This window comes from Osmerus mordax, chromosome 11 (genome assembly GCF_038355195.1).
Source record: "Osmerus mordax isolate fOsmMor3 chromosome 11, fOsmMor3.pri, whole genome shotgun sequence".
NCBI classification, from domain to species: Eukaryota; Metazoa; Chordata; class Actinopteri; order Osmeriformes; family Osmeridae; genus Osmerus; species Osmerus mordax.
In genome coordinates this window covers 15105590-15125475 of record NC_090060.1, presented here as the reverse complement: position 1 = coordinate 15125475, position 19886 = coordinate 15105590, and the positions used below count along the sequence as shown (strand labels likewise).

At 47.6% G+C, this 19886-nt stretch overlaps 2 protein-coding genes across 2 annotated transcripts; both read left to right on the top strand.

Moving 5' to 3' along the window:
- The first annotated feature begins 211 nt into the window (after positions 1-211).
- Positions 212-8274, top strand: tada2a (transcriptional adaptor 2A). The gene is made up of 15 exons (XM_067246158.1): positions 212-323; positions 912-1018; positions 1106-1165; positions 1394-1485; positions 1610-1767; positions 1974-2062; positions 2426-2498; positions 2639-2702; positions 3569-3612; positions 5609-5719; positions 6189-6260; positions 6373-6505; positions 6787-6830; positions 7277-7356; positions 7664-8274. Exons 1-15 carry the CDS (start codon positions 299-301, stop codon positions 7847-7849), a joined length of 1338 nt encoding a protein of 445 aa, XP_067102259.1. The 5' UTR covers positions 212-298; the 3' UTR covers positions 7850-8274.
- Positions 8275-14485: 6211 nt separating this feature from the next.
- On the top strand, positions 14486-19380 carry dusp14 (dual specificity phosphatase 14). The gene is made up of 2 exons (XM_067246407.1): positions 14486-14529; positions 18639-19380. The coding sequence occupies exon 2, from the start codon at positions 18737-18739 to the stop codon at positions 19361-19363; it is 627 nt and encodes a 208-aa protein (XP_067102508.1). The 5' UTR covers positions 14486-14529; positions 18639-18736; the 3' UTR covers positions 19364-19380.
- The last annotated feature ends 506 nt before the right edge of the window (positions 19381-19886 follow it).

Genomic DNA, 19886 nt, shown 5'->3' with positions numbered 1-19886 from the left:
TTCTTTTGGTTTGGTTTTTCTTCAGTTCAAAAGCTGTAGTAAAAAATACATAAATAGGCCTTTATACAGAACAAGTGCTAACTGAACAAAAAATTTAAATTAAACCTTAGACCGACGGAATCCCACTCCCGAACAGTATGTGCCGGTAATGCACCTCTCAATGCCATTACACTGGAAAGAAGAAGAAAAGAAGAGGCTAGGCTAGCTACAGTAACTGACTGCATATCAACAAGAGCCTCCAGATTGTTGTCCATCTCTTAAACCTGATTACTGTAGTATCTAGCTACTAATTTTTCTTATGGACCGTTTGGCATCCTTTGGAAGTAAGTACACGTGAGATTGCAAAAGAGACATATTCAAAATAGAATAAAAACTACCATAAAATAATAAAAGTAGTAAGTGTGAAGCGACATTCCTAGCTAGCTAGCTCTACCTCTTTCAGTGAATTAGCTGGTAGTGAGTGGCTAGCGAACACTTCTATGCGTTTAGCAAGCTAGCTAGTTAGCCTAACTAGATATCAGATTTTGGCTACTGGTAACTCAAAGTTTCTCCGAAGCTTGCTTATTCTATTGCATCCGACGAGAGCACCCGTGCCATGCCGCCAGTTCAACAAGATCACGAATATTTGTGGTAGCTATGCTAGCCAGCTTACTAGCTTTATAATCAGTGCAATAGTTGTTCATTCAGCTTGCCTTGTTATGGTTATTGCTTGTGCTGTTGCAATAGTGTTGTAGCTGACTAGTTACAGTATGTGAATAACGTCATGGTTGGTTTATTGTTTGTCAGTAACTGTATCTTATCAAGTATGAAATCTTATGATCTTTTTCCATTTTACTATACAGTTACAGTCATTCACTAAGCCATCATGAGTTTGTAAATAGCCAATTCATATTTTTACAATCTTCCTTAAGATGATCCATTTGACAAGCCGTCTTGTCGAGGCTGCTCATCCTACCTCACTGAGCCTTACGTCAAGTGTGCAGAATGTGGACCATCACCGTTTCTACTCTGTCTTCAGGTCGGTTGGCTAACTTTTTGATCCCAGCAATCTTGCTGCTTGTCCGAATCTCTTTACTTTAATTGTTTATTAAATTATGAATTTCAGTGTTTCACCCGAGGATTTGAGTACAAGAAGCACCAGAGTGATCACAAGTATGAAATCATGGTAGGAGGAAGCATGCTATTCATAAGACAAGGTCCCATTTATATATTTTCTGCTCTAATTTAGAGTACAGTATTACATTTCATGTCTCCCACTAGTAGATGTGTTGTGATTGTTATAGTGCATCTTTATTTTCATGCATTCTTGCATTGTAGATATTTTAGCTAAATCAATTGTGGATAACCAGACTTCCACAACGGTGTACCGCTGACATGATGTTTCTCCATATAGACCTCTGACTTCCCTGTGTTGGAACCTGGCTGGACAGCACTGGAGGAGATGTCCCTGCTGGAAGCAGTCATGGACTGTGGTTTTGGCAATTGGTAAATAAGGGCACACACACACACGCATACCTGTTGAGCAATGTAACCTATTGGTATTTGTAAACACTTTCTAGATTCTTCTCAGATTGAAACCAAATATTATTTGGGGATTCTGACTACCCAGGCAGGACGTGGCGTATCAGATGCGAACCAAAGGGAAGGAGGAATGCGAGGGCCACTACATGAAGAACTTCATCAACAACCCCCTGTTCTCCTCCACGCTGCTCAGCCTCAGACAGATGGAGGAGGCGCGCACGGCCGACAGCGCCATCCCTTTTAAACGTCAGTACGCACGCCCAGCATCTCTCCACTTGAGAACTGCCCACTGATGAGACCCTGAAGCGTTCACTTCCTGGGATGATGGCTTCATCAAAATACAATACATGCTAAATTAATTCGCCCTGTTCTGCTAATACACGGCGGAGGAAGGGATCATACCTGGCCTATGCACACAGGACAATATACTATTTGTCTGTCTTTCATCCTAGCCACGGATGATCCCCCCAGACCCACGTTTGACTCCCTGCTGTCTCGAGACATGGCTGGCTACATGCCTGCCAGAGCAGACTTCATGGAGGTGAGGAGAGCTGTAACATTCATTCACATTACATTTAGTCATTTAGCAGATGCTCTTATCCAGAGCGACTTACAGTAAGTACAGGGACATTCCCCCGAGGCAAGTAGGGTGAAGTGCCTTGCCCAAGGACACAATGTCCTTTTGCACGGCCGGGAATCGATCTGGCAACCTTCTGATTCCTAGCCCGATTCCCTAACCGCTCAGCCACCTGACTCCCTGACTCCCATTCGACACGGGGAGGCCCCAGGAAAATCAGACAACATCTTCTGAAGTCTCCCTGTCCCTGTAATACCTGATGAAACACTTGAATCCGGTGCTCTCTCAGTGACTCATTCACTCCTGTTCTCCATTGCCCCCATCCAGGAGTTTGACAACTATGCTGAATGGGATCTGAAAGACATCGACTTTGTGGACGATGACTCAGATGTGTTGCACGGTGAGTTTGATCTTCCCAGGGAAAGAATGCAGGCTAACAGGAAAACATTATGTGCATGCAGGCTAACAGGAAAACATTTTGTGCACTGTACTTTTGACCTAGGAAATACATAATAACATATTTTCTCTGGTTTAATCTAGCTCTTAAGATTGCAGTTGTGGATATATATCATTCAAGGTTAAAGGAGCGACAACGCAGGAAGAAGTAAGTTGATCATTGTAATGTAATGGCTTTAGTTCATCACTAGATGGCCTCAGATGTTATCTTATTTACGATTGCCGTCTTCTACAGGTTTAGCTTGGAATTCGCTTTTTATCTAGGACAAGTCTAAATCAATAGAGGTATAGATATTAGTATTTCTGTTAGATGGACACTTTTTGTGGAACTGCTGTCACCCAAATATGTCATTCCACTCATCTTATTCCCCTCTACCTCCTTAGTCTATGGTAGTGCTGTCAGTCTATGAGAGTTCTGTCAGTCTATGAGAGTTCTGTCAGTCTATGAGAGTTCTGTCAGTCTATGAGAGTTCTTGAGAATGCTATCCCCAGTTTCTGTGGAAACCCATCCATCAGTAAATCACCATTAACGAGTTGTCGCTCCCAGAACTCTCTGGTATGGCATGTAGTGCAGCTGTGCTATGTTAGCTGGCTCACCCCACTAATACCCCGGTCCCCCCATCCCCCACCCCTCTGGGCCTTCTTTTGGCATGCTACCTGTCAAGATGCCCCCCAAGATGGTAACATGGGCTGAGGCCCAGAGCAAGACTCCCTTGGACTGCCCTGGAGGGCACCAGGTTCACAGGTGGCCACAAACACCATTTGCTCTGTTTCACCGCCACTGTGTCAAGGCGTGTGGTTTCACCCCCCCTCCCTTTCACCCCCCCTCCCTTTCATTTTCACTGAATCTAATTTGCCATCTATCTCTGCTGGCAGGTATCCGGGGGGGAGGGGCTTATAGAGGACAGAACCTATGAGCTGATCCTCGTTGGTTGCATGTAGTCTTGTATTAAGGACTGTGGAGTAGTTAACTGCTCGGTCCAGTCCGAGTCTAATGCTGTGTGTGTTTTGCAGGGTAATCCGGGACCATGGACTGATTAACCTGCGCAAGTTTCAGAGTGAGTGTGATCCAGAGCCATGGCATTCCACCACCAGACTGGATATGAATGTAGTGTTTCCATGGTTTCATAAGCAATAATCATCACCAGTGACCTATGTGATTCCAGGGGGACTGGAGTGTGGTGACTGACCTTATATTTACGATGGAGGCCCAAAATAGCCCAGTGGCCCAGCTTGCGTGGCCCTGCATAATCACTTCAATATGAATAGACCCCTGCGAAAAGAACACTGCAGGTTTAATGACCAAATAGATTGGAGATTTGAGTTTTTATTGATCCAGTCCTCTCCTTCTGGGTCAGGTTTTATCAAGACTGTTAATGTAATCTCTACAATGCCTTTGTTTTATTCTAGCTGGTTCGAAAGCCAGAAACTCTTCAAATGTGTTCCCCAAATTGGTTCCCTCTTCTTCTCTGACCGCTGGGTGCTATCACCAGCGCTGGGTGCTATCACCAGCGCTGGGTGCTATCACCAGCGCTGGGTGCTATCACCAGCGCTGGGTGCTATCACCAGCGCTGGGTGCTATCACCAGCGCTGGGTGCTATCACCAGCGCTGGGTGCTATCACCAGCGCTGGGTGCTATCACCAGCGCTGGGTGCTATCACCAGCGCTGGGTGCTATCACCAGCGCTGGGTGCTATCACCAGGTGTAGCTATGTGGAATAGGCTATGTTTCGGGGGGTGGAAAAGGACACCCTTATGTTTTATTTATCCATCCACCAACCTCCATCCCCTTATCTGTCTCTCTCTAGTCTTTCAAGACAAAAGAGAACCCAGAGTTGCCAGCGGAGCTGCAGCCTTGTTGTCATGGAGACTGCTGAATGTGTGTGTGTGTGTGTGTGTGTGTGTATTTTGTCCGCATGTCACATGATAATGGAAGCCGTGTCCAAGCCTGGGTGGCTCAGTGTCGTGCCTTGACTGATGTTATTGCCAAAGGCAGTTGGACCAACATTTCCATTTCCCTTGTAGGGCATCGGCCCATCTCGAGACCACCGGCTGCAGTCCATCGCTGTCACATTGACATAGTCTTCTGCTCTGTTCAGGAGGAGATTAACTCCAAAGTCTTTTTTTGTTTGTTTTTCCTCCTCTTCCTCCTCCTCCTTTTTTTTTTTTTTTGCTGCTGATCTATTTGTGTTTCATCAGTGGGCTGTTAGGCCTTCACACTTACACACTAAGGTAGCCATGTGCAGGACCAAACATTCAGTCTATATTTTAAACTGTCACTCTACCTTACCTTTTTAAATGTTGCCTTTTTGGAAACGATGTGCTATGGATTATGCAGACAGCTACAGAAATTACAAGACAGACATCCGTGTACCCGAACAAAATGAACTCATCTTTCATGGGTGGCATCTAGGGAGTTTGGCTGAGGCGTAGAACCTCTCCCCTCACACCCCCGTGACAGCTTTCCATGTTGGATCTGACACACTGCCTGTTACTCAGCAACAGTGGCGATGCTTTGAGGCACGAGCTAGCACAGACTCATGGGGGGTGGAGACGCACTGAAGGGGGGGGTTTGGGGGGAGTGAATGAGTTAAGTTCTGGTGAAATGCCCAACGTAGGCTCTTTTACCCAGTTACCAGCCACAGCAGGATGTCTCTGTTGGTTGGGTTAGATAGGCGACTTTTTCAAATATTTCCAGGCACTTTTTAATCCCCACCCAGTTCTGTTCCTATCCGCACTTACATGGGTTATATAATACAGCTCTCATGTTATCTAATTATAACATGTCTTGTGTTATAATACAGCTCTCATGTTATCTAATTATAACATGTCTCGTGTTATAATACAGCTCTCATGTTATCTAATTATAACATGTCTCGTGTTATAATACAGCTCTCATGTTATCTAATTATAAAATGTCTCATGTTATGATACAGCCTTCATGTTATCTAATTATAAAATGTCTCATGTTATGATACAGCTTTCATGTTATCTAATGGCTCTCCTTCCTCATGCTTTCTGTTCAATTGTGTGTGTGTGTGTGTGTCTGTTTTAGTTCTAGAACGGCGCTATCCAAAGAAGGTACAGGACCTGTATGATTCTATGAGGCGCTTTGCCAGGGTCGTGGGGCCCATGGAGCACGACAAGTTCATCGAGAGTCACGCATGTGAGTGTTTTGTCTTGTGCACAGGCATACAGGCGTACACGGACTCTTCTCACAACACGTGACGTTCATCCCGTCCTGGTCCGGTACATTCCATAAAGCGGCCACGCGCGAGAACGTGCTTTTGGGTATTTTGAGTAACGGTAATCTCATCGCCGTGGTAATTAGTCTGTCAGATTAGCTGCCGAACTCCCGATGCAGAAGATCACGTGACCGCGCTCCTCTGTGTGTCTGCGTGCGTTCTGGAAATGGGAGAGAGGAAGACACGTTTTGTCAAAGACCTGGCACTTTGGGCAGGTGCTCCGATAAGGCTTTTCAGTTGTCACTGCTGAGCTAGTGTCTGATGTTCGGCTTCGACATTGGGAAGCACTGATCTAAAGAGCCGGGAGAGTTCTCTCCTGTCCGCCTGCTTGTCCTCGCCAGAGATCGGTCGGTCTCGTCCTTCTTTAACGCAGCGCCTTCTCTCTTCCAGTGGAGTTTGAGCTGAGGAGAGAGATCCGCAGGCTCCAGGAGTACAGGAGAGCAGGGATCCAGTCCTTCTGCAGTGAGTCTGGCCTGCCTTGTCGTACAACCCTGTCACTGCCACAGCCCACTCCGTTTACTGAGCCAGCCTGACGCCCTTTCCAACGGCCCTCGTGTCACCCCCCCCCCCGCAGGTGCCAAAGTGTACGAGCGGGTGAAGCGCGTACGGGAGGAGGAGCGCAGGAAGAGGACCATGCTGTGTGACGTGCTGCAGTACATCCAGGACGGACGTGCCTGCCAGCAGTGGCTCAGCAAACAGGCCGCCATGTAAGACCCCGCCTCGGGCCCGTGAGACCCTCCAGCACCCTTGGCCTAACCAAGCCAGTCACGCAGACCTCTCCTTTTTTGATGTAGAGCCTCCCTTATTAGTCCCCCCCCCTCCCCTCCTATTTCTGATGCTTGGTGTTTTTTAGTTCTAATTATTCCCCTTGAAAAGACTAAATCCGGGCTTGTTTGATGATTCACCCTCTCTGTAGACTGAGATCTCAAAGTGATTAACTAGTGTGTGTGTGTTCCTCTAGTGACACTAACTGTTGTTTGTCACACAGTGACGCTGGCATCACTCCTGTTGTCACGACCATCACCACGTCAGGTAAGGCTTCTCTGGACCTCTCCTTTCCCTCCTCTCACTCGTTCCCTCCCTCTAGACGCCCTTCCCTTCTCCTGCCTTCCCTCTGCTCTCCTCTCCCTCCATTCTCTCTTTTCTTGGCATAGCCTGAGGCACAGTCAAGTTAATATATTCGAAGAGATGCTCTTCCATAAATATTCTCAACAAACAGAACCGCCATGCATATTTATGTCTGGCCTTTTCTTCCTTGTACTCTGTGCCATTCCTTAACATCGATTGTAACAGGACACTGTAAACACGGTCCAAAATCGCCATATTCACACAATTTTCCCTTTGTAAATATTGGTCTACCTCGACAAAAGGATAAAGAGGATTTCGTCAAGCTATGTAGTCCGTCAATCAGTTTCAGTATGTCTTTCCGAGCACCCTGTTAACAGCTGTTAACACCCAGTGTGCTGGCTCTTCCTCAGCCACAGGTAGGAGAAGCGCCCCTCCCCTCAACCTGACTGGCCTGCCCGGGACAGAGAAGCTCAACGACAGGGAGAAGGAGGTACGGTACTCAGGGACCGCACAGAGGACAACGAAAGCCCTTGGGGGGTCGCCGAGTTACATTTACATTTAGTCATTTAGCAGACGCTCTTATCCAGAGCGACTTACAGTAAGTACAGGGACATTCCCCCCCGAGGCAAGTAGGGTGAAGTGCCTTGCCCAAGGACACAACGTCATTTGGCACGGCCGGGAATCGAACTGGCAACCTTCAGATTACTAGCCCTAACCGCTCAGCCACCTGACTCCCTTCCCGAGTTAGTTTGCTACCATGAGAGTTTGAGTGTGTGATAGTGTCTGTGTGCCCGCAGCTGTGTCAGGTGGTACGCCTGGTGCCAGGGGCGTACCTGGAGTACAAGCAGGCCCTGCTGAACGAGTGCCGGCGGCAGGGAGGCCTACGGCTGGCTCAGGCCCGGGCGCTCATCAAGATCGACGTGAACAAGACGCGGAAGATCTACGACTTCCTGATCAAGGAGGGCTACATCAACAAGGCCTAGCGGGCGTACCAGGGGGGCACGGCAGGGCCGATCGGCCTGCTCACCACCGCTGTGTTTTATGCCCATCTGGACATGGTGGAAACATGCGTGTGTGTGTGTGTGTGTGTGTGTGTGTGTGAGGAGCGTTGCCAGTCGTCGTCCGTTTACGGTGTCAATTCAGGTGTCACGTCTTGCCTTGTATATTTGTTTTGTTGGAACTGACAAGCAGTTGACTCTGTACAGCCCCTGGTTGTCAGTTACTCTGGAGCCAATGTGAAAAGAGGATGTATTTATTTCTCCAGCAATAAAATGTTTGTGTAAAGTGCTTGACTCAATATATTTTAGACAAGTTACTGGTGGAAAATTGGTATCCAATTAAGTCACAGAAGGATGAATAACATGCAAATGCATAACTGCAGTAAATAAAACGTGTGTGTATATGTTTACATTTCGTTTATAGTCACTAAATATCTGTCCTTGGACTTTAGTAAGCTGTCACACCACAAATATGAAACCATGGAGACGAGTGATGTAGGGAGTGGCAAGGGTCAATCTCATCATGAATGTCAATGCTGAGTTGACCATGTCAGCATTTCCAAATAGCCATTACAGGCATCTTGTTTAGCTTCAGGTGCTCTGTCTCTCTCCCCTCCTTCTATCTCTCTCTTATCTCCCTCTCTCAACCCCTCTCTCCTTACTCATTCTTCTCTTTCCAACCCTCCCCCCTTACCCCTCTCTTTCTCCCCATCTCTCCAAGCCTCTGCTCTCTCCCTACCCTTCCCCTCTCCCCCCTTTCCATCCCTACCCCTCTCTTTCCTCACCTTTCCCTTCTCTGCCATCTCCGTTGATGAAGCTGGCGTGACGCGGGAGAGCTATGACTAATCCCAAAGCAGGCAGGCAGGCAGGCAGCCACTGGCCTCAGACAGGCTTATCAGAGCGCCGTGGAGCAGCAGCATCAGCCGTTGCTAACAGCCTGATGAGAGCTCCAGATCCCACGTTTGATGATAAGGGGAAGACGGCATTGGAGGAGGCTGGGAGCCGGGGAAGAGGGCTCAGGTCTGGAATGTGCTCTTTTCACACGGGGATGGGGAAGCCAGAAATTCATGTTATGTTTTACCTTGTGAAGGATCTTGTTTTTGTGGTACTAGAAGAACATTTTATACAAATATATTATAATATATAAACATATTATTTGTGTTTTGCTTACTGATGGGCTTACTATACATACAATTTGTTTAGTCCCTTGCTAAAGTTTAATCCCTCCCCCTTGGTAATGTCTGGGTCTTGAATATGAATTTATCATTGCTCCATTATACAGATCCTGATTCAATAAAAATAGACTATGACCCCATACTATTCAGGACGTAGCAAAACATTGTAAACCCATTACCCCACAAGACAACTTGTGAGGTTGTGGATGTGAGGGTTCAACTGTTGAGTTGTTTCCCTGCGAGGGGCTGCGTCTGACGTGTGAGGGGCTGATCGGAGCTGCAGATCTCGTTGCCACGGGGACACGTGAGTCGGTCTCCAGCAGAGATTCGAAGGCCACCTTCTGGTGAGAAGATGGAGGAGTGACGATGAGGTGAGAGCTTCAGCTAGTTGTCATGGGAGGGAAGTCAGGAAGGCGTTTACAGTATCAGGACATATGAAGCCTGGATTGTTTTTTATCTGTCTAATGAAGTGGGAATATATATGTTTTTTTACTGTGTTCGTTTTCTGAGACCAATGATGGAAAAAGCACTTTGCTGATGGTCAACAAACACTGTTGATGTACGCATATGTACAACCACTCACCCACATACCCAGTTCCCCGCACGGTGACCCCTAACCACCAACACATGTAGTGGCACGCCCCCCTCTCTTTGTCAGTCTGGGCTCGGCTATTAAGGCAGAGTGAGCAGACAGAGCAGATGTTGGTGTCAGTGCTCTGCATGTGGGTAGGCGAGTGCCACTTCTCACCTCACCCACACGCTATCCGCTCAGACGCACTTGAACCTCCCTTTTTCCCCACCTCTCTCTCCTGCTGCAGCTCCCTATGAAGGTGAATGAGACAGACTTCCTGTGAAGGAAACTCGACCTGTGTTAATTTATTTAAGTGCCACGATAGGGTAGTGGCAGTGGATGGATTGGAAACCTAATTTGAAGACTATTTGCATTACTGATACTTTACATTTTGGTTTGTTGGACTACGTGGCCGTGCCACTCCATGTGCTACACACACACACGCACACGCACATATTTCTTATGTTTGTGAATCTATAAATACAGTTCATCGGATGATAGCACACAGAGACGTTGTAAAATGTCAAGTCAACCTTTCAATTGGGTTGTTTGCTGCGATTTCTATGGTTACACAGAACTATTTAAAGTACAAGTAGTTTCCTAAGGGAAACTATTGGTTTAAAAGCAGACACTTTTCAGTGTATTGATTTTCAACCTAAGTGTTTCTCAATGAAAAGGGAAAAATAAATTTCCTTCCAGTTGGCTGGGTAAACAAACCCATGCTTGGCATTTCTCCCACAGCTCCTGTCTGTAGTGTCCTGCTCCGCCACTAACACAAGCCATTGGCATTCCCTCCTCCCTGTCTCCTCAGCCATTATTGCCAGGCAGTGATTAACACAGAGGTGAACCTGTCTTCCATTGTCAACACGCTGGGTTTCCTTGGCAACCAGGTCTCTGGCATTCTGGAGCTGAAGTCTGAAAAGAGGATTGGCCGTCTAGAGGAGGGGCAAAGGGGGGAGCCGAGAGCAACGCACAGGCGCATGCACACACACACACACACACACACACACTCCTCCTCACCCTGTTGCTCATGCTCATCTGCCGGGCAGAGGAGTCGTGACTAACCAGAGCAGAGCGCAGAATTGAAGTCTGCTGTAGCGCTGACCTCCCTTTCCTCCCATCCTCCCCCCCCCCTCCTCCCATCTATCCTTGTACGTGCTTCTCCTCACTGAACAGCTCATGCACAAGAGCAGGCTGTTGCATTCCATTCTACACACAATGAGACACATCTATCACTCAGTACGTTTGCTCAGCACATGGACTATTGTCAAAAATCTTCTTCTTTTTTTTTTTCACTAAAATTATTTTCTTTACAGGAAAAACCCAGCCAAAGACTAAGCATGACATTGAAAGATGCGACCTTCACTGTGGCTGTTTAAAGCTGCCCCGGCAGGTCCACTGTTCTTGCGAAGCAGCAAATGTGTTTGTTTGATGTGGGAGTTGTCTGGATCAGAGTGACAAGGAGACTCCATGCGGAGCACAAGCCCGCCCGCCCCCCTCACATGTTGCTACAGCAAACACTCAGATCCCAGGTCTATTTACTGCTGTCACAGCTGGAGGGAAGGAGGAGCCTGCAGGATCAGTGGCAGTGCTTTATTTAGCACCCCCCCACCCCCTGAAACCCCAGGACCTGCACCTCCATTCTCCATCACTGACCACAAAACACTTTCCACATGCCTCGTCTTGCCACCTCCATGCCAAAGGGCGGATCGCATCGATGCACCCCCCCCCCCCCCTAACATGAACGCCAGAACAATCTGCAGTGGCTCGCTCAAGTTCAGGCAGGGGTTGCAAGGCTGGGTGACGAGGGTGTGGGGGGGTAGATCTGCCAGGAGATTTATACGGCTTCATCTGACTTCATTCAATTTCACAAGGAATAATCAGCAATCAGAGTACTATCAGTGTGGAGAAGCCATGGCAGCCTGGAATGTGTGTGTGTGTGTGTGTGTGTGTGTGTGTGAGGAGGGAGGGAGGGGAGGGGGAGGTCGAGAACAGGAGAAATACCTCTGGAGGAACAGGTCTTACTCAGCCTGCACTAAAGCCTCTTGTACCAGTCCTTCTATTTCTGATGAAGCTCTCGCACCAGGACTCTGAAATGGGTTAGCTGTCATGTTCAACATTCCTCCATGAATAGTTTAATTAGATAGAACCTAGCCCTAATGCCATGGATTGCATTCTTGATTTATTAGTTAGAAAGATTTCTCGTCTTCATCGACTAGCCACGCATTAGCATTCACAGCCAGAGTACCATTCACAACCAATATTCACACGGTCACTGAAAGCCGGTTACAGTACCCCCTTAAGAAAATATGCCTGTGAACCTCATCTGCGATAAACAGAGCATCGTCTTACATTTACGTTTAGTCATTTAGCAAATGCTCTTATCCAGGGTGACTTACAGTAAGTACAGGAACATTCCCCCCCGAGGCAAGTAGGGTGAAGCGCCTTGCCCAAGGACACAACGTCATTTGACGCGGCCAAGAATCGAACCAACAACCTTATGATTAATAGCCCGATTCCCTAACCGCTCAGCCATCTGACCCAGGATGGTCTTGAGCGAACCGTCTGGGTCGTGTGCTGCGGTTGCCACCCACACAGTCGGGGCAGCAGGAATGAGGCTACAGGTGAGCTGTGTAGTTGTGTGGGTGACAGCGTAACTGCACATGTATTTTAAGCCGCCCTTGCAGACCGTAGAACCCTATTAAACAGCAGCATTTCACTGGGAAGGCTTCTGAGTCATCTGACATTTCAGACTCACTTCAGTCCCTGTTACCTGCAGCTTCTCTCTCTCTCTCTCTCTCTCTCTCTCTCTCTCTCTCTCTCTCTCTCTCTCTCTCTCTCTCTCTCTCTCTCTCTCTCTCTCTCTCTCTCTCTCTCTCTCTCTCTCTCTCTCTCTCTCTCTCTCTCTCTGTCTGAGGTTCAACGTCTTTCATTCTCTCTCTATTTCTCCCCCTGCTTCCCCTCTCCATTGCATTTCACTTTGCCATTCATCTCTGCTCTGTTGTCTGACATTACAGTGTGCTCCATTGACACCCCCTTCGGCCTTCTTCCTAAGAATTCAACCAGCGATTTGTGACCAACAGTGACACATACTGTGTGGCATAAGATTACATACCTGTCTCAACAACATATCCTGCATGGAGAAATATGACACATAAAGACATTCTACACAGGAAATGTACAGATACCAGAACGATGATGGGTTCTCCATTTTCTGTCTCCCTGCCTCGGGCCCTGATCTATATGGTCATGTGTCTCCACAGGTGTGTGGAGTGTTGCTGTAGCACAGCTAGGTAGGCCCCAATTTGTTTCCACATGATTGAATTTGGTGCTTATTATCGTGGAATATAATTAGCAGCGATTCAGGCCTGGGACTAGATGTTTGGTCGATATGATAATATCCTACCCTGCAGGATCTCTTTTGAATGGTACTAACTTTAGCAGAATGCTTTGACAATGGCTGTGTTTGGACACCGTACGTCACAGGGGTTTTAATGCGGATTTAGTGCATTTAATTCAGCTGTTCTCCATGAGTTCTGTGCTTGTTGCTGGGGAAGGGCTGCCAGGGGTCATGTATGGTCAACATATCCCTGCGACGGTCTTAGCACAGTATGAACTCGGGCAGTAAATCAAACAGCTTACTCACAGGCAGGGAACTCAGAGGTGTGCTGAATGCAAGCCAATATAACTAGTGGCATGTTACTGTCCTTCTCAGTGACATGAATATAAACTTTTTTTTGTTTTTCTTGTTGGTGTGTTGCCTCGTGTTGAAGCTGCATAAGGTGTTGTGGTGTTAGGTGTTATGCTAGATTCCCTCTATACAATGTCTGAGGAACTATCTGTAGGACATGCGATGCATTGACACAGCTCTTTGTCATCCTGACCATTGTTTCTTGTTCCATCTCTCTGGGTTTGATAAGTTAAAGACCTGTAATTTGAGCACATGCCTACCCTTCTGGGGGTTGGAGGAGTGGGGTGATGGGGGGGGGGGGGGTGGAGGTGGAGGGTGGAGGTTCGCTCCAGCACCATTCATAGTCATCCCATACTGATTCCTGTCCACGGTATCAGGTGTTCCTCTGACCTTCTTGGACTTTGTTTCTTTTGAAACTCTGTGGGCCACAGCCAGTCACTGTACTGGAGAACACCAGGCCATTGTGTGACCCTGCATGATACAGCAGGGCATAAAAAATATTTTTGCTCTCTGTTGCCTTTAATGCGTGGCCCGATACTGACCTGCAGCAGTGACATGGTGTGATGGGAGGCAACAGTTAAGGTCTTTCTTTTCATACCACCGTTTTCTTTTTTACATACCTCTTTGACCGAGCCAAATACTAAAAACACACTATGTGAAGAGCTATAAAGATGATAGAAATTAGTCTTACCAAACGTTTATGAAATTCTGAGGGGCAGACATAAACATAATCTGACAACAGGAACGAGTTCTCTAAACACAGACTACCCTTTACCATATTATCAGTTTACTTGATAATCGGCATCATTAACGTTTTGCTAACATTCACATCAAGAAAGACTGTAGCTTGCGATTGAGTAATATCATGCGAATGTACACATTGTGCAGCATCTCTGTCTGACAGTAGGCTACTCATGGGTTGTGTTTAGAGGGGAGGTGCTTCAGAACGTAGGTTCTAGCCTCTGTACCGAATATGTTCCTTCGCTACACCGTTGCTGGAGAGCGGACGGATGCGCGTGGAATTCTCCCGCTCTTTCGGCAGTAATAATATTAGCTTTCTGTCGCTTTGTCTTTCAAATTGTATGTTATATGCTAGGTCTTGTTGACCACCAATCTTTTATTAGTATAATTGTTTGGGGTTTGACTTAGCAACCACATGCCCGGAGTGGTGTGTGCGTAGTAACGCGCTTGGAAAATCACCACCTCAGCCAAAGTGAAGTGAGGTTTGGTAAGTTATGTTCTCATAGTTTAGAGTGGATATGGTATTTGATTGTGTGTACAATGTTTATCAGATCTTCAAGATTGGTTGGTTACTTTTGGAAAAAGTAGCATCGACACTACTGTGTTTATGAAAGAGGACAGGCGATAGTAATGTATAGGCTAAAGCTCACTGTAAAGTGCTTCGAACAGACAGCGCATGCAGCAAGTGATGTGCAGTATTTGGCTAATTCAACATAAGACTGTATGTTACTTAAACTAATATTTTTTGTATCACATTGTAGCAAGCGAATTTGTTGATGAGATGTTCAAGCCTACACGTAGGATAACCTTTATAAAATAATATGTGATCTAGCAGGTAATAATTACCTTCGTTTATGTAGGCTACCTTATTAGATTGAATAGCCTATTATGACAAGCCTGCTTTTGATGATTGATACACAGAAAGAGAGAGGGGGGGGGGGGGAAGAATGATGAGAAAGAGTATATTCATTCATAAGTAATTATAATGTATGAGACAGGCAGGGGAGCACATACAATACTAACCAACCATCTATGAAATAGACCACCCTGTTTTTCTTATCTTTTTTAGCAGACACAACACAACATTCAACATGCATATGATGAATGAATCACATCAATTGTGTGAAGAGGCATAAAAAATAGCATAAAAACAACTCATTTTAGGTTCATTTGAGCAGTCTACAGATTATGGCACCGTTTTCCATGTCACATATTAAAAGCTACCTGTTACACTAACAGCTCAGGAAGAAATGTTTTCTGCAGACAGTTCTGCTACACTGCTTATGTAGCAGGACTGTCTCCACATAAAATCCCAGTATAGAAGTAAATATGTAAAAAAACAAAAAACGAAATACACATTTTGGAGACTATACCAGCCTTTTATTTTATTTTTTTCTCCATCAGTGAATGTTGTGCTGCTGGCTAGGTAAGTAAGCAAGCTGCTCTTACCCAAGCAGTGCCAGAGGGTTGGACTGTGTGAGATACAGTCACCCACTGGCGTCCGCAGTGAGGTGCAACACGGTCAGTGTGACTAGCTAGCACCTGGTCATTGGTCTAACAGGGAGATGCCACTCTGAACAAACACATGCAGGGACCTAGCCCTTTTCTGTCAGCATGCAGAATTTGTCATCCCCACTTTATAACTAATTTCATTGTAAGGCTGTTCTGTATCATAACTGAAACTTGTTTCTCTGGAACTAGTTTATGCTAGTATGCAAGCTTTTTCAATGTGCACATTTAAGTCCAGGACATTTATGAGCTAGGTTTACAAAGTATTTTGTAGGTCAGGGTAGTTCTACACAGTATTCTCAGGGGTTATACAGTGTTATTAAAATAGATACTAAACAGATGGCTCTCAATTGTGCCACTGTTTCAGCACCGACATTGTGTGTCCTGTCTACAGATCTATTTCTGTGGGAATTCGGCCATGCGAACAGTTCCTTTCAACACCGCTGCATCGGAGTGATAGTTTACTAGAGAGCAAATTGTTCAACAGAGTGCAAAGCTTACACCCTTCTCTGTTTCAATTGGACCAACACTTGTTGATTCTGGCATTTTCCGTGTTTTCAAAACACACACACGTTTGTAAGTGGTGTGCGTATCAATGAGCTGCTAAGCCTGCCTCACGAGCATAACCCCGGATGGGGTGTCCAGCTTCCACATTAGGAGTGGGATAGAGCGGCTGCGTTCGGCTGCTCCGGTTTCTCCGCAGGTGGCTCACGTTCCCGGTTCCAGCTAGCAGAGGAGGAACCGGAGCCCTGCGGAATCTCCCCGGGCAGATAGAGAGGAGCGGAGCTATGCCTCGGAGGGTCTGTGATGAAGGTCTATGTGATGACAGGGCACAGACATGCACTCTGAGTGATGAGCCCTCGTGTTTGCCTTGCAGACGCACAGTACAGATGGGCCAAGCCCCATTGCTGGGCTTGAGCATGGCGAGAGCATTGGCACGCTTTCTATCACGTCGAGCCAGCCTTTTTCCAATCTCGTCGTGATGATCCTACAGAAATAACCTGCAGAGCTGGTCAATTGACTGGGAAATATTGCCTACGCCTATAGTCGATTTGTAGGTGACAGGCTCTGCGTACATGCCCTCTTTCCCTCCTCCTCCTCCTCTACTCTCCATGCTCTCCTTGTCTTTCTCTGTCCAGGTCGGGTATAAATAGCCGCGTGGACGCAGCGAGTGTCAGCAAAGATGGAGCCATGTCACCTCAGCACTTTGGTAGAGGGGTTTTAGCTTCGCCCCTGTTCTGCGCTGCTCCCGTCGCTACCCTGCTGTGACGGGCATCGCTGTCCAACACTGTCCAGCAGGTCGATACATCAAGGGTGCAGTTTGTGTTTGTCTAAGCAAAAAAAATAAGAAGAAAAGAATCAGAAGAGAATTTCATCGCTTTATCATTTCCTCTTTAGATGTCAGTTTGAAAATGACAGCGCAGCAGGTGTCTGCATTTATTGACAATCTCCTTGTTGCTCACTCACTGCAGGTGTTTCTGTTTTTTATCACCAACGGCAACACACTGGAGAAGGAGAATGTGGAGTCAGCTGCATCTAAGTGTGTTCCATGGCAACCATTTCATGTCTGAACAGGCAAGGTGCTCAGTGATTGGCAGCCTGGGAACTAAGGGACTTCCTGTCTGGGCTGGGAGGATATGTGGGGATAGATTTCTTTGCACCTTGCATCCACAGGGAATGGCAAGCTGTATTCAGTGCTGTGGAGAAAGGCTGGGATGAGAGAGATGGACAACTTGCTACATCTGGGGCAGGATGGGCTTATTGATGGAAAGGCAACCTTAGACCCAGGGGAGAGACTGACATTCCTGTTCACCGAAGCACAAGGAGATGTTTTCTGGCCGTCATTAAAAGCTAAGCTCTCTGCGAAAAAAGAAGAAAAATCAAGCTCTACCTGTATTTTTCCAGTGTGACACAGTGTGCGTGCCCCACAGTGCCTCAGGAATCAGCCAGGGCTTTAGGACCACACTGGGTACGCAGGTGTCTACACAGACGCAGATTTAATTCATAATTAATGCGTTTCATTTGATGTGTGTGGCTTGTTAACCAGACTGTGACAGCGAGGTAGAGAGACTGCCCCCGGGAGCCAGTCAGAAGGGTGTGGATGACGTACGAGGAGTGCACCAAAAGTGGGAGCTGGTGCCTTGAAGCTCCAGGGTCTCCCACGAGTGTGCTGTCCTAATGCAAATGGATGAGACATCCAGACTATCACTGAAAGAAGAGAGTAGATGAACCCAGCAGGAAGTGTGCGTGCGCTGTGGGTGACGGAGCGAGTATCTGTGTGTGTAATTTACATTTAGACGTTAAGCAGACGCTCTTATCCAGAGAGACTTACAATAAGTACAGGGACATTCTCCTCGAGGCAAGTAGGGTGAAGTGCCTTGCCCAAGGACACAACATCATTTTGCACGGCCGGGAAACGAACCAACAACCTTCTGATTAATAGCCCGATTCCCTCACCACTCAGCCATCTGACCCCCTACTGTGGCAGAGGGTGTCAGATCACAGGCTGCTGTAGACATGACTGTGGGGTAATGCTCTGCTCCCTCGTGCTGTGGAGTCTTGGGTATGGTTAGGAAAACAAGGTGTCAAATTAAACGCGGCCAAACGTATTTTATGTCCCATTACAATTAGTGGAAAGATACACTGTGTTCTTTTCATCCTTAGTTGTGTTCATGGAGATAGGATGGTGTACCATTTGATTCACCTTCGTTTCCCCTTAATGCTGAAGATGGAGTATACATACCATCATCAAAGAGACTGTAGATTCTCTGCAGCTGTGTTTCATCATGGTCCTGGACAGACTGGGTTTGATTAATCAGGCCTGAGCCTAAAGCCAAGCCCTGCCAGACATACAGCAGTCTCCCTGGGCTGGCAGATGGATAACATGGTATTATATTTGCCAGACACAACTGTCGCAGCACAATGCCATCCAAAAGGAATCTAATGCCATTATTTGTTGACTCACTGCAAATAGCTTTGATGGCACTCTCCCAAATTATATAATTGGGAGAGAGCTCATTGTTAAATTGTGTTCAGTTGCTTACCATATTCTATCTGAAATTGGAATCTGTCCCTGATTTGTTTCAGGTATAATTTCCTGTTGCACGATGACTTCAGGCTATTGAAGAACATCCTGTTCGTCTTCCTGTCTGTTCCATACCCTCTCTCCAGCCCTCTCTTCTTCAATGGGGTCCCGCAGCCAAGGCTTCTTCCACCACCACCCCCACCGCAGCTCCGTGGTGCCAACGGCCATGCCCAGGCTCCTCCAGGAGAGCAGCAGCCTGCTGGGAGGCATCGCCCAGATCACGCCCAATCTCTTCCTGAGTCGGGGCAACGTGGCGTCCAACCGCAGCCTGCTCCTGTCCAAGGGCATCACCTGCGTGGTGAACGCCACCATCGAGCTGCCCAACTTCAACTGGCCCCACGTGGAGTATGTGAAGGTGCCCCTGGCCGACATGCCCCACTCGCCCCTCTCCCTGTACTTCGACAGCGTGGCCGACAAGATCCACAGCGTGGGGCGCAAGCGGGGGGCCGTGCTGGTGCACTGTGCCGCCGGGGTGAGCCGCTCCGCCTCCCTGTGCCTGGCCTACCTCATGAAGTACCACCGCGTGTCCCTGGCCGAGGCCCACGCCTGGGTCAAGGCCCGCCGCCCCGTCATACGGCCCAACGGCGGCTTCTGGCGGCAGCTCATTGAATACGAGCGGAAGCTGTTCGGCAGGAACTCTGTAAAGATGGTGCAGACGCCCTACGGGGTGATACCTGACGTCTACGACCGGGATCGTAGGAACCTGGTGCCCTACTGGGGTCTGTAGGCGTACCCCCCCCCCCCCCCCCCATCGTCCTCGCCCCAGGGAGAGAGGCAGAGGAGGGAGGGAGAGAGAGCTGTGGTCGACTGTGTTGTCTGTCAAGGCTGCAGGTTCATGCATGTTCCCCCAGCCAGAGATGCAAAGTGTGAGTGTCTGTCTTTGTGAAGCTTAATTAATGAGTTCTGGTGCTTTTGGATGGAGGAAGGCAGATCAGTCACGGCACTGCAGACTGGTTACTGGTGCTACCACTCTGCACTGCACCCAGCCCACCCTTCTGTCTGGGAGACAAGGCCACCTCAAGCTAAGTGTCGCGTGGACCAAAGCAGCGCCCGGATCACAGAGATGCCTGGCACCGAGATCAAGTACCCAGACTGTGATGATGGCAGCCGTGCTTGGACCCCAGTTAGGAGGAGCATTTCTGGGAAGGTGTGGGCGGGGCTTAAAGACTCCTTAAAGAAGTCCTTTTTCCTGACGTAACGTCATGTGATGGTATTGTGCCAGTTTTGCTGTTGTCTTTGATGTAAGGGGC

Coding starts and splice junctions, on each gene's coding strand:
- tada2a (XM_067246158.1), top strand. CDS start 299: ATGGACCGTTTGGCATCCTTTGGAA. Junction 3,613..5,608: donor TAACCTGCGCAAGTTTCAGA/GTGAGTGTGATC, acceptor TGTCTGTTTTAG/TTCTAGAACGGCGCTATCCA. Junction 6,261..6,372: donor AGGGATCCAGTCCTTCTGCA/GTGAGTCTGGCC, acceptor CCCCCCCCGCAG/GTGCCAAAGTGTACGAGCGG.
- dusp14 (XM_067246407.1), top strand. CDS start 18,737: ATGGGGTCCCGCAGCCAAGGCTTCTTCCACCACCACCCCCACCGCAGC.